Here is a 12,434-nt window from a genome sequence, read left to right on the forward strand (position 1 = left end):
CATCCCAAAAATATGCCACTTGGCATATTAAAAAACAGCAGATGCAAGAAGGGCATTCTAATCTCCCCTTTTCTTCCAGAAAACAGGAGACAAAAACTCTCGTGTGAAAGATGCCCTCCTGGTACCAGGAGAAAATAAACATTCTTCAACGGAAAGTCAAAGCCGAAAGAACTCTGTACAAACTGCCCTTGTTAAAATAATTCTTATCTTCCTCTAGCCTCCCTGTATATTTTAGTTACTTTTTCCCCATATATTTTAGTTACTTTTCCACAATTGCCTCTCTCTATTCAACCTAGTATAAAAGGATTTGTGTTTTGCCACTTCTTTGGTTCTTCATTTCCTTATGAGGGCTGTGTCACATAAAACTTATATAAATTTGTATGCTTTTCTCCTGTTAATCTATCTTATGTCGGCTCAATTCTCAGGCCCAGCTGAAAAGCCCTAAGAGGGTAGAGATAAAATGTTGCCTGCCCTACAATAATACCAAGTAGACAGCCAGCAGATTCTGCCAGTTACTTATTCTCTCCCTGGGCTTCAAATCTCCTTGCACACAGGTCATTATGACAGACATCACATTAATGCATTGTGGAGACGTGTGTCAACATGTCCACGTCTCCCTCTAGACTGCAGTTCTCAACTCAGGCTGCACATTAGAAATACCTGGGGAGGGCTGGCTTGGTGGCATAGTGGTTAAATTCATGCACTCCACTTTGGCGGCCCGGGGTTCGCAGGTTCTGATCCTGGGCACAGACCTATGCATCGCTTATCAAGCCATGCTGTAGCGGCGTCCCATATAAAGTAGAGGAAGAGGGGCACACATGTTAGCCCAGGGCCACTCTTCCTCAGCAAAAAGAGGAGGACTGGAAACAGATGTTAGCTCAAGGCTAATCTTCCTCACCAAAAAAAAAAAGCCTGGGGAGACTTTGGAAAATACCAGTGCCTAGACCCCATCCACAGAGATTTTAATTTAATTGGTCCAGGCGAAGTCCAGACATAACTAATTTTTAGTTTTTTTTAATTTTTATTTATTTATTTTTCCCCCAAAGCACCAGTAGATAGTTGTATGTCATAGTTGCACATCCTTCTAGTTGCTGTATGTGGGATGCAGCCTCAGCATGGCCCCACAAGCGGTGCGTCGGTGCACGCCCGGGATCCGAACCTGGGCCGCCAGCAGCGGAGCGCAGGCACATAACTGCTAAGCCACAGGGCCGGCCCTGACATAACTAATTTTTAAAAGCTCCTCTGAGTGATTCTAATGTGCAGGCTGGGTTTTGAGAGCCACTGCTGTAGAGCCAGTGCCTTAAGAACAGGGTCTGTATCCCTTTCAATAAGTACAGTTCTTAGATATGGGGCTTGCAGGAAATCCTCGCTGAATGAATAAATGAATGGCAGAGAAGGATCTGTGCTCCAGCCTCGTCAACCCCCAGCCTGCACCGTGCATCATCCTAAGTGTAATTCCTCCTTCCTCTCAGTTCTGCCTTCTCCTCTGAGCACAGCACTTAGCCACACTCCACTAACCACAGCCACTACTCCAGTTGGACTCTTCTATGTACACAGACTGCCTGCTTCTCCTACAGCTGCTGTGCTGGGCACTCCAGTCCCACTCTTTCCTACTAGCTGCCCTGGTCTGAGAAGGAGATAACTCTCTCCATCAGCAGCCAGGCTCAACTCTTGTGCCTCAGCTAAAGCCACTGCCCAGTGTGAGAGAAGAGCAGTGGGAGGGTAGGGTTCCACATGCTTTCTATTCCACATTCAGCCACAATCCTGAAATTAACACCCGAGTACTCACGGCAGAGTGCCTGGCCTAACTAACAAGCGACCCACAAGCAAAATTTTCACTTCTGCCCAAGTGTAGAAAATGTGTCTTATCTGATTCCTTGGACAAATGTGAGTGTGAGAAATGCCCCTGTTGATATCACAAGAATGAGTCAGTGGTGAGTACATCCCCAGAGATGACCTCATCCAGTATTCTACCATCTGATTCTGATCTCTATCGTGATTCTGAAACTGCTTGTTTAAAGGTCACCTACAGGGCCAGCTTCACGGGCATGCTACGTGTGCAGTCCCACAGGGCCCTGTGCCCTGCACTCAGAAGGGCCCTGCACTTGGTTTTACGATCTGCTGTTGCTGTCTTGAAATTCTTAACAGTATTTGAATAAGGGGCCCCACGTTTTCATTTTGCACTCAGTCCTGAAATTATGTGTCCAATCCTAGTCACCCATAGTCTCGTACAAAATCCAGCAAGGTTTTTCTTCTCAGAAAAGTCTCCACAGCGCATGACCTCAGCCTCCTTTGTGCAAGTCTCTGTGACACGCCACTCTCCCATTCCCTTCCACTGCATTAGGAGAGGGTGACATAATGGGGTGGCATGGGCTGCAAATGATGGTTGGGATCAAGAGGCCCTGGGGAAGAAGTTGCCCAAGCCCTCCTTGCCTCCTGGAAAAGAGGGAGAGTTAAAAGTACCAACTTGGGAGCCCAGGGCCCCTTCCAACTCCTAAAGGGGCCATCTACCAACAGCACAGAGAACAAACTAAAAGTGAACCATGATGCTCCCTGCCAGGCAAAAGGGCTGGACACCCCGTGAAGAGCCAGGAGATAAGGTCCACCAGAGAGGGACAAGTTTTCCAAGGAAAGGCTGAGGGAAGTTTGCTCACTGTGGAAGAAAATGCCACAAGCCTCGGTAGAAGAGCAGAGAAGGAGAGTGGGGGAGAGATGGAGCTGGGAGCTGAGGGTTGCTGGAGGCAATGGGTGTGAAAAGGGTCCCACCCCAGTTCTGTCCCCTAGGCCTGCCAAGCAGGGATTCTTCTGCTCAGCCATGCTCTAGGCAAGGGGCAGAGGTTCTGGGGGGCAGAGTCTCAGCCCTGGCTGGGATGGAAGATGGCAATGTCAAAGCCTTGGGAGGGGAGCTTGAGGCAGGGAATGGAATTGGGACCTGGTCTCCCCACAGCTGAGTTCATCGGGGTCCAGGATCTGCCCTCTCTTGGCATCACCTGGCCAGGCCATGGCTCAGGTATCCGACACCTGGGGCCCTGAGTCACATGCCAGGAAACCCAACACTCTTGGGCCTCAGCCCCCAGCTTCCAGCAGCTACGAGCAAGCAGGGCTTCTGGAGGAGGAATCGGGTCTCCAGAGCCGAGCAGCAGGGAGGCTACTTCCAAGGAGAGGGCAGCACAGGAGAAGGCTCTCCTGCCAACAGGGGTGAGAGGCGGGGAGGAGGAGGGAGAGGACGAGGGAGGAAGAGCGGGGCAGAGAGGACAAAACTGGGGCAGGCAGGGGGGTGGATGCTCCAAGAAAAGGGATGGATGGGCACAGAGGTGGGGCCTGAGTCACCTAGCCTAGCTTGTTGCCCTGCAGTCCTATTGCTGATCCGTCCTCCTTGTCTCCTTCATTCTAGTGCCAACCAGGCCCTCTGGTGCCTACCTGGCCCACCTGGCAGCCACCCAGGTAGGCTGGCAGAAAAAGACTTTATTCCAATGAGGGAAATCAATACATGAGCAGAAGCAGAAACTTAGAACCCCCTAGACCCAGAATGACCACCAGGGCCTCGGACCAAGAGACTTCACAGGTTAGCCCTCCAGAATCAAAGAGACCTAAAAGACTCTCAGGCCCAGGGGACCTTTTACCCAAAGAGCCCACATGAGGAGCCCTAGACCCCAAAGAAGAAGCAAAAAAGTCACCCAGGCCTGAGAAAGCCCCCAAAGGTGGGGCCCCGGTCCAAAGAGACTTCACAGTGGACTTCAGGAAGAGAGAGCTGGCAGCGGGGAATGGAATTCTCTAGACTCACTCTTCTTTTATGGGGCTTTTTCTTCCCCAGATCCTACTCCATTCCAGGGCTATGCCGATCTGTGGCCATGCTCCCACCAGCTGGTCATCTCCTGCCCCTCCTGCTGGTGATAGGCACAGGGGGTACCATGCCCAGCCCCCGGGTACCTCCTCAGGGCTGCTATGTAGCAGAGGAAGCTGGTGAGCGGACCTTCCGTTGCAGCCAGGCAGGCCTGAGTGCTGTGCCCCCCGGCATCCCCAACGACACCCGCAAGCTCTACTTGGATGCCAACCGGCTGGCATCAGTACCAGCTGGTGCCTTCCAGCACCTGCCTGTTCTGGAGGAGCTGGACCTGTCCCATAATGTCCTTGCCCACCTCTCAGGGGCCGCTTTCCAGGGCCTGGCAGGGACGCTGCGCCACCTCGACCTCTCTGCCAACCAGCTGGCTTCAGTGCCCGTGGAGGCCTTCATGGGGCTGCAGATCCAAGTGAACCTGTCCGCCAACCCGTGGCGCTGTGACTGTGCCCTCCAGGAGGTGCTCATGCGGGTGAGGCTGGCACCAGGCACTGGGACAGGCATCGTGTGTGGCCCGGGAGCCCGACCAGACCTTGTGGGGCAGGAGCTCCTGCCGCTGGCAGGGGAGGAAGAGCTGTGTGGGACAGGGTGGGGTGGGGCCCGGCGGAGCACCGACGTGGCCCTGCTGGTCACCATGGGGGGCTGGCTGGTACTTGTGGTGGCTTATCTGGTCCATTACATATGGCAGAACCGGGATGAGACCCGACATCCCCTCAAGTGGGCCCCCGTGCTACCCGTGCAACCCGAAGACTCCTCTACCCTCAGCACAGTGGTCTGATGACCAGGGCCACTCCTCCGGCCCCACGCCCCACACTCCTACCCGCATGTCCTCTCTTTTTCTCTGACCCTCTCTGCCTCCTCTGCAGCTCCATCCCATCCTCCAAATTCCACCCGCTTCCTCCTCCATCTCCCCTAAACACCTGATCTCTCTCTCTCTCTCTCTCTCTCTCTCTCTCTCTCTCTCTCAAGCAACACCATCTTCGGTGCCTGGAGTTTTGGTGCCTACTTTTGGTGCCTACTCTGGGTCTGGATGGTGCTAGACTCAGAGACCCAAAGCTCCCGAGTCTGCAGTGGTGGGGGACGACAGAAAAGAGAATGATAGTAGTGGTATGTGTGGCAGCTCAGAGGCAGGAGCAGGCAGCTGTGGGAGCGTGGAGGAGGGAGGCTCTGCCTGGTGGAGGTGATCTCAAAGCCTTCGCTGAACGGATGTTTGAGCTGACTCTTCAAGAATGAGGAGGGCTCTGAGCAGAAGAGGGAGGACCCTAGCTGAAAGGTGGTGGACTAAGGCAAAGAAGATGCAAAACAACTTGGAATGTCTGGGCAGCAGCAGAACCTACCTGGAGCCTGGAATGGAGGATGCAAAGAGAGGCGAGGGATGGAGGTGAGGTCAGAAAGTCGGGTGCAGCTGGATTGAGAAGGATCCCGTGGGTCGTCCCCTCTCCTGTCTCCATCTCAGAGAAGCTCCACCCTCGCTTCTTGCCTCTCTCTTGGCCCCAGGCTCCTCTCCCTGTGCCCTCTATTGGGGATCCTCTGGCTTAAGGTCCCCTCTTCCTTTTCCAGAGACTCTCCAACTCTCTGCTCTCTCCTTTATACACTGAAGGGCTTCCTGAACCCTTTTCCTTGGGAAAAAAGTGGTCTCCTCTATGCCCGAACTGGGGATGGGTCACTGGAGAGCTGGGGGCAGCGGGGGACCAGGAAGTCTCCTACCCTCAGAACATCACTGGACAACTCAATAAAGTCACTTCTGTTAATGCCCCTCATCTCCTTCTTATTGTTCATTTCATTGAACATGTGTGGCCTGGTAGTGAGGAGGGGGAGGGTGTTGAGACCTTCACCACCACCTCAACACCCCTTTAGTGGTGGGTGCTCCGACTGGGCTGGATGCAAACTCTTCCCTGCCCTCCTACCTCCCAGCTCCTGATACCAGAGCCTATCTGCTAGGGAAGCCAGGTCCTATGAATTAATGATGGTGGAACGGAAGGATAGGGAATGGGAGGGGGCCTGGAGGGAGAACAAACAGGGAGGACGGAAGGAGGGCAATGTCCAGACATCAGTCACCAGCTGGCAGTCTCCAGCCTGCTGGAGGGGGCATAGGAAGCAAAGGGAAAGGGAGCTGTTACCCTCTTGGCAATCTGCCTTTTCTCTCAGCGGGAGTCTGAGCAGGGGGCAAGGACAAATCAGATGTAATCAAAGTTAATAAAAGAATTCCTGGGTGGGGGGAGACCAAGTTGGCTGAAGGAGGGGGCCATATGAGATATCTCTATCACCAAATAGGCTTCTCAAGGGACCAAAGGGGTCAACACACCCTGTCCTTGCCACCATACCAGACAATCCACCCATGTGGCCTCCATGGAGGAAGCAGGTGCTTTGGGGAAGCTCCTGGGAGCCCCAACAGAAACCGAAGATAAGAACCACTGAACCAGGGTTCCAGCCAGCTTGGGGCAGAGCCTGGGGCAGAATGGGTGGCCACACAGGGAGTGGCAAAGAGGAACCCATCACCTCCCCTGGTCCCTCTGACTCATCCTGACTTCCCTGTACCCTTTCCAGCCTCCTTTTCACCCCTTCTCTCTCCATCCCTGAGGCTCCCCCCACCACTCTAAGGCTGAGCTCCCTCATATCATCCAGGAAACCTCAACTTGACTCATCTCAGAAAAACCTGGGACCATCCCCCATCCTCTTTTCTCAGGAGACTTGGGCCTCCCCGCTTCCAGGGATGCTCAGGGATGAGGGAAAGAACCAGGGTGTGGGAAGTTTCAGGCTGCAGCTTTGACTGTCCACCCCAGCTACACCCTGGCCTGGACCTTGGAATCCTGGCCCCCCCCCCCACATCAAACCCTCCATCAGTCCCTCCCCTGCCCTCTCAGAGTCTGTCCCACTCTGCTATCCCACCCACTATTGGAATCAGGCTGGGACACGTCTCACTAGGTTCTGGGAAATAGACTGTGCAGACCTGTGGTGTTGGGAGGCTGGGGGCAGCTGGAGCCCCGTGTCTCTATCACTGGTGCCCATTCCTGGGCCTTCATTTAACTCTCTGTCATCCTGAGTAGCAGAGACCAGATCTTTAAGGTCTGCAGAGAGTCGGTTCCCCTATCCTAACACCTAACCCCAATTCCCAGAGGTGAGCTCAGGATGGGAAGGGATCCAGTGAGGAAAACTTTGCCTGGAGCCCAGATCAGGAGGGGTTCTGGAGCCCTGGATAATAAACGATAATAATTGGCCCCTCTGGCTCAAATTCCTTTCCCTTTCTGGAGCTAGGACAGGAGGAAAGGGAAAGAGGGGATGAGTGGAGCAGAAGATGGGGGTCTGGGGAGGTGGCAGGGGAGATGCTTTGTCGACTCCTTTCCCCAGGGAGAGACCCCTTCACCCCAGCCAGTTGGGGTCCCTGAGTCAGAACTTGGTGGAGGGGGGCATCAGAAGCTGTAGCTTCAACTCAGCCCATCACAGGAGACTGGACAGAGTGGGGCATCCACAGACTCAGAGAGGCTCCTGCCTGGAACGACAGCCGCTGAACCCCTAAGCCCTTCCTTAAGGATCCTCGCTTCTGGGTTGTACTTGTCCACTGGGCAGGCAGAAGGGGGTGTCATGTCTGGTTTCACTCCTACATCCTTATCTCTGCCAGGGACCAGGGATCATAGGACCCATGCTCCAAGACACCACCTGGGCCCTGGTGAGGCAGCTGGACGGCCTCAATAATGCTGCCTGCTTCTGGCCCTTCTGCCTGGGACAGAGGAAGAGGGGGACACACTACATCAGACCAACCTCTCCCACTGGGATGTGCTGGAGCCAGGAACAAAGCCACCAGGTACCAAGAGAGCCCAGCCACATGCCTGGTCCAACTCTGAGGCAAGAACCTAGGAGGCCTGGGGCAGGCCCCAGCTTGTCATCCCTGGCCCTCCCTCAGCCCTTCCACCACCAGCTTCTTCCCCCACTGCGGAGCAGAAGCCTGGAGTGGCAGAGAAAGCAGACACTGGTCTCAGGGAGCCCCCAGTCTGAGGAGGAGAGAGATGAACCTAACTCCCAGGGGAATCTCAGACTAATGGAAGTAATGAGGTCTCTTCTCTTTGGGGAGCTCTGAACCTGGTGAGACCCAGACACAGAGACTTAGACACCTACGAAGCCTCGTTATCTACAAAAGGAAGTGAACAGAGAGCAAACTGAGTACATGGGCGCTGAGGGAGGCAGTTAGGGAGCAACGGGTGGGGCACAGCCCCCACCCTTCCTGTCTTGGGCTCACGTGCAGACATTTCAAGTGCAAGGCTGAGCTCTGCTACAGACTGAGGGCATGTCAGCACCCAAACCAGAAGCACCCAGGCAGCTTATTCCAAGGGGAAGGACTGTGCCTCCTCCCATTAGACTAAGGGGAGATCCATCTAGAAACAGCGCCACCTTATCTCTCTGGGACTTTGTCATCAGCAACCTCGCCTGCCTATGAGGAATGTTGCCCCAAACCAGGAAGGCAGAGAACAACACAGAGCAAGGCCTCTGAGCCGCCAAAACGGATACTACCACAAGTCCACTATTTCATTCGATGAACATTTATTGAGTTACTACTACATGCCAGGCACTGCAGATACAAAGATGAGGAAGTCATGGTGCCCATCCTCAGTTAGTGGATCAGTGACACCAGCCCGGGTGACAAAGGCAGGCACGGGGGCCGTGTGAGCCCAGAAGGGGCGGCTAAAGCAAACATGGACTAACCTTCATATACCTTACTCACAGCAGTACTCACTCAGAACCTATTTATTTTACCCATTTTTTAAATATTATTTTACATAGAGTTCTAATAATTTTGGAACTATGGCTTCCTGCATGCAACAGATTAGAAGCAGTACATCTGAAGGAGCAAAAAGTACATTACAGATTGTCAGAATAATGGCAGTGAGAAACAGCAGCCTGACAGCAGGGAGGAACATTATTAAAAGCATTTATAAGAACTCAAAAAGCAGGGGCCGGCCCAGTGGCGTAGTGGTTAAGTGTGCGCACTCCGCTTCAGCAGCCCGGACTTCACAGGTTCGGACCCCGGGCGCACACCGACGCACCGCTTGTCAAGCCATGCTGTGGCGGCGTCCCATATAAAGTACAGGAAGACAGGCATGGATGTTAGCCCAGGGCCAGTCTTCCTCAGCAAAAAGAGGAGGATTGGCAACAGATGTTAGCTCAGGGCTAATCTTCCTCACACAAAAAAAAAGGAACTCAAAAAGCATTGCAGTAGGGCCTTTTAAATGTCTTCCAAATGGCCCTGTGTGGACAAATGACTCTCCCTGCCTCAAAGCGGGCTATGGGCATTGACAAAATGCATAATATTAATCACACTGACTTTGAGTTACCTGCAGAAAAGGTCAGATCTTGGAGTGTCCACGCTTAGGGGCCAGAAGCAGGTGATGCATTGGAGAAAGTTTCCCTCCCATAAGGGCAGAAGTAATGCAGAACAGACTGCTGGAAAATGCTCATTCTACCTGGCCCACATCCCTGTTTCTTCCTCCCACGGGTCCAAGATCTGCCCCCGGGCTTTGCAGAGCAAGCCCACTCGCTCTTGGACACAACAGGCCTTTGGATATGTGAAGATGGCTCCGGAGTCTCCAGCCCTTGGAGTCGGCACATCATGGTTCTCCATTCTTGTCTCTCTGTCCCTGTTTAATGTCCCACAACCACCACCACATCCACACACCTGCCTCAGGCCCCTGGAAGTGTATCTCCTCCCAGTCATAACACTCATGTCTGCACTTAAGATGATTACTATCTTCCTCTTTTAAAAATTTAAAAAAAACCCTTAAGTCCCCATACTAAAACTAATGTCTGAGGTCAGCCCTCAATTCTCACTCACTTTGGGGGTCAAGGGCAATTTATTATGCAGAGTCAGTCAGGGGAGGTGCCTGCAAGGGATGTGCGGGAACAAGCTCAAGGGCATGTCTGTCCTGTAGAACCAAGAAAAGACTCCAAGGTCACCAAGATTGCAGTTGCAGGGCTCCCGGTGAATATCTCTGTCACAGTCTGGGGCAAATGGCAAAACTCCCAGGACATCCAAAACCTCAGCATTGTGAATGACCTGGAAAACCTAAGAGGTGAGCTGCAGGGTGGGATGGGGAGGCAGGTTGAGGATTCCAGACCCGGTGAGAGGGGCTGGCACCAAGGGGCATGCCCCTACCCAGAGCTGCACAGGCTCTCAGAGCTGACAGGGATCCTCATTTTACAAAAGGGCCCAGAGAAGAGTGGTGAGTTGTCCAAGGTCACACAGGGAGTCAGAGAAGAACCAGGACTAGAACACACAGGGCCCCTGTCCTTCTGGGACACCCAGCACACACACACCCTCTTTCTAAGGGAATGGGATGAGGGAGGAGTAAGGAGAAACCAGGGTGGGCCCAGGGGTGCAACTGAGGGAGCCAGATATGGTGAGGAAGAGGGCCCCACCCACTCAGAGCCGGCCCCACCCCCACCCCCCACAGGAAGCTGAAGAAGCTTCAGGAGTGTAAGGAGAACCCGTACGTGGTAACTGAGGCTGTGGAGACACTGAAGGAAGCCACCCTGGAGAAGGGGGGCAAGGCTGGAGGGGGCGCCCATCCCCCTCCTCGCTACGCTGAGGTTCAAAGTTGGGAATCTCCAAGATGCTTTCTCTGCCCCACCCGATCCACACACTTGCCCCCACTCCTTCCCTCCCACAGCCCTTGAATCTCCCCTGCAGCCTTGCCTATCATTAGGGCATCCTAATGTACCTCTCGTTCTCATCCAGTTCTCCTAATAATACTATTTTCATCTTTCATAATACCACTTTTCTCTTTTCTAAGGACTGTCCCATCCATTATCTCACACGTGTCCTGTGAGGTAGGCTAAAGTGCTATTGCCGTCCCCATTTCACAGTGTTTAAGAAACTACCTCGGAAAAGTCCAGTGGCTCTCCAGCTACTTGTTGGTGAATCTGCGAGCAAAGTTTGGGTTTTGAGACTCGCAGCTGGTGCTTTCCCCTGGCAGCTCCGCCCCCGCCAGGGGAAAGCTCCCTCTCTTCATATTTCGCTCATCTCCCCCAGCCCCTTGACCGCCTGCCTTTCCCTAGGGCTCTCTCAGTTCTGCCACCACCAAAACCCTGCCTCAAGCAGTAGTTAAGGGCGAACAGCTGGGGTGTGCCGGGTGGAGTGTGAAGGAGACAGGGAGGCAGACGGCCCAGGGTGGGTCCCCACGCCTTGGGGCCAGGCAGTTGGAGCCAAGCTGAAATCTGGGAGGTTGAGGTCTTCTATTCCTTTTAGGCTCTGCCCCCAAAATCAGCTGGTGACCCCAGCCCCCTCCGAACCCCTTCTGTGTGGCTCCCTAATGCCTGCACCCCTCACCACTCCTCCCACCTCCCAGAGGCCACAATATGTATGCAGATGTGGTAGGGGGAGCCGCCGGGGAAGGCAAAGGGGAGTTAGGGAGTCAGTGAGGGACAGTGCCCCATTTCTGACCCCCCCTCATTTAAGGACAAGAGGCTGAAAATGTTCCCCTCCAAAGGTGAGAGAAGCTGAAGGACTCTTCTCCGTTCCCCACCCCATAATGTGATGGGGGCTGGGAAAGGGTGGACAAAGTCTTAGAAGGTGAGAGGGACACAAAGACTCCTTTCTCCAGCAAAGGAAAGAACCTGGCAAGTGAGGAACTCAAGCCCAGAGCCCCTTCTCAAAACCTTGCGGTGATGGTGGGTCGGATGCAGAGGGGTCCCTCAGACTTTGACAGGATGTGATGATGACTGGGATCCCAGCCACGGGTTTCTTGAGTCCCTTGTGTGCGCCCTCCCCTGCCCCCAGCCTCCACCACGCTGTTCTAGGCAGGTTGGCGCGAAACCCCCCAGGGCTGCACCATGGTGCAGGAGGACGCCTCTTCCCTTGGGGCTCTCAGTCCGTCTATCGCAGTCACCCTTGGTGACAGTATGTGTCCCTTCCCCCTCTGCAGGATCCTCAATGCCCATCGGAAAACACTGCAAGGAGTTGAGCTCCCTGGGCACTCCACAGCAGACCCTGCCCTGATCTTCTTTCCCTAGAGAGGGAGGGCACAGGATGCCAAGCACCAGAACGGGGCCTTTGTGTCTGGGCGGGGGGAACCTGCTGGGTGAAGCCATGTCGAGGCTAGTGGAGCAGGGTAGGGTGCTGGTCACCACTGTCCTGTACCCAAAGTTCAGTCTGGGCCTGAGCCGGCCCTCCAGAGCACACGCTGCAGGCCAAAGTCGGGGAACAGCGGCTGCCGCTGGAGGGCCTGACACGGGCAGAGCAGACCGCCCCGCAGTAGGAAGGCCTGGCGACGACGCCGGAGGAACCGGAGGACGCGGCGGGGGCGGGGCCTGGGCGAAGTGGGCGGGATTGCAGGAGGCCGGGGCGGGGTGATGAGAGAGCTCGGCGGCGGACTGCAGTGGTGACCGCAGGACGCTGGGCGAGAGAGGCGGGGCTTAGGACGGCTGGGGGGCGGGGCCGGTTGCCGGGGGCGGGGCTACCGGCGGCTGGGGCCAGGTGTAGGCTAAATCGGGCGAGACCGGCCTCCTTCTCCAGGGAGATCTCAGTCCTCAAAACCGCTCGAGGGAGGCTTCTTTAGGCTGAGCGAGAGACTAGGCCCCTGCCCTGAGAAAGTGCCCACTCAGAGCG

At 54.7% G+C, this 12,434-nt stretch overlaps 1 protein-coding gene across 1 annotated transcript; it reads left to right on the plus strand.

Moving 5' to 3' along the window:
- Nucleotides 1–2,276: 2,276 nt before the first annotated feature.
- Nucleotides 2,277–4,616, plus strand: LRRC3C (leucine rich repeat containing 3C). The gene is made up of 2 exons (XM_058560894.1): nucleotides 2,277–2,296; nucleotides 3,815–4,616. The coding sequence occupies exons 1-2, from the start codon at nucleotides 2,277–2,279 to the stop codon at nucleotides 4,614–4,616; spliced, it is 822 nt and encodes a 273-aa protein (XP_058416877.1).
- The last annotated feature ends 7,818 nt before the right edge of the window (nucleotides 4,617–12,434 follow it).

Source organism: Diceros bicornis, chromosome 18, assembly GCF_020826845.1.
Source record: "Diceros bicornis minor isolate mBicDic1 chromosome 18, mDicBic1.mat.cur, whole genome shotgun sequence".
NCBI lineage: Eukaryota > Metazoa > Chordata > Mammalia > Perissodactyla > Rhinocerotidae > Diceros > Diceros bicornis.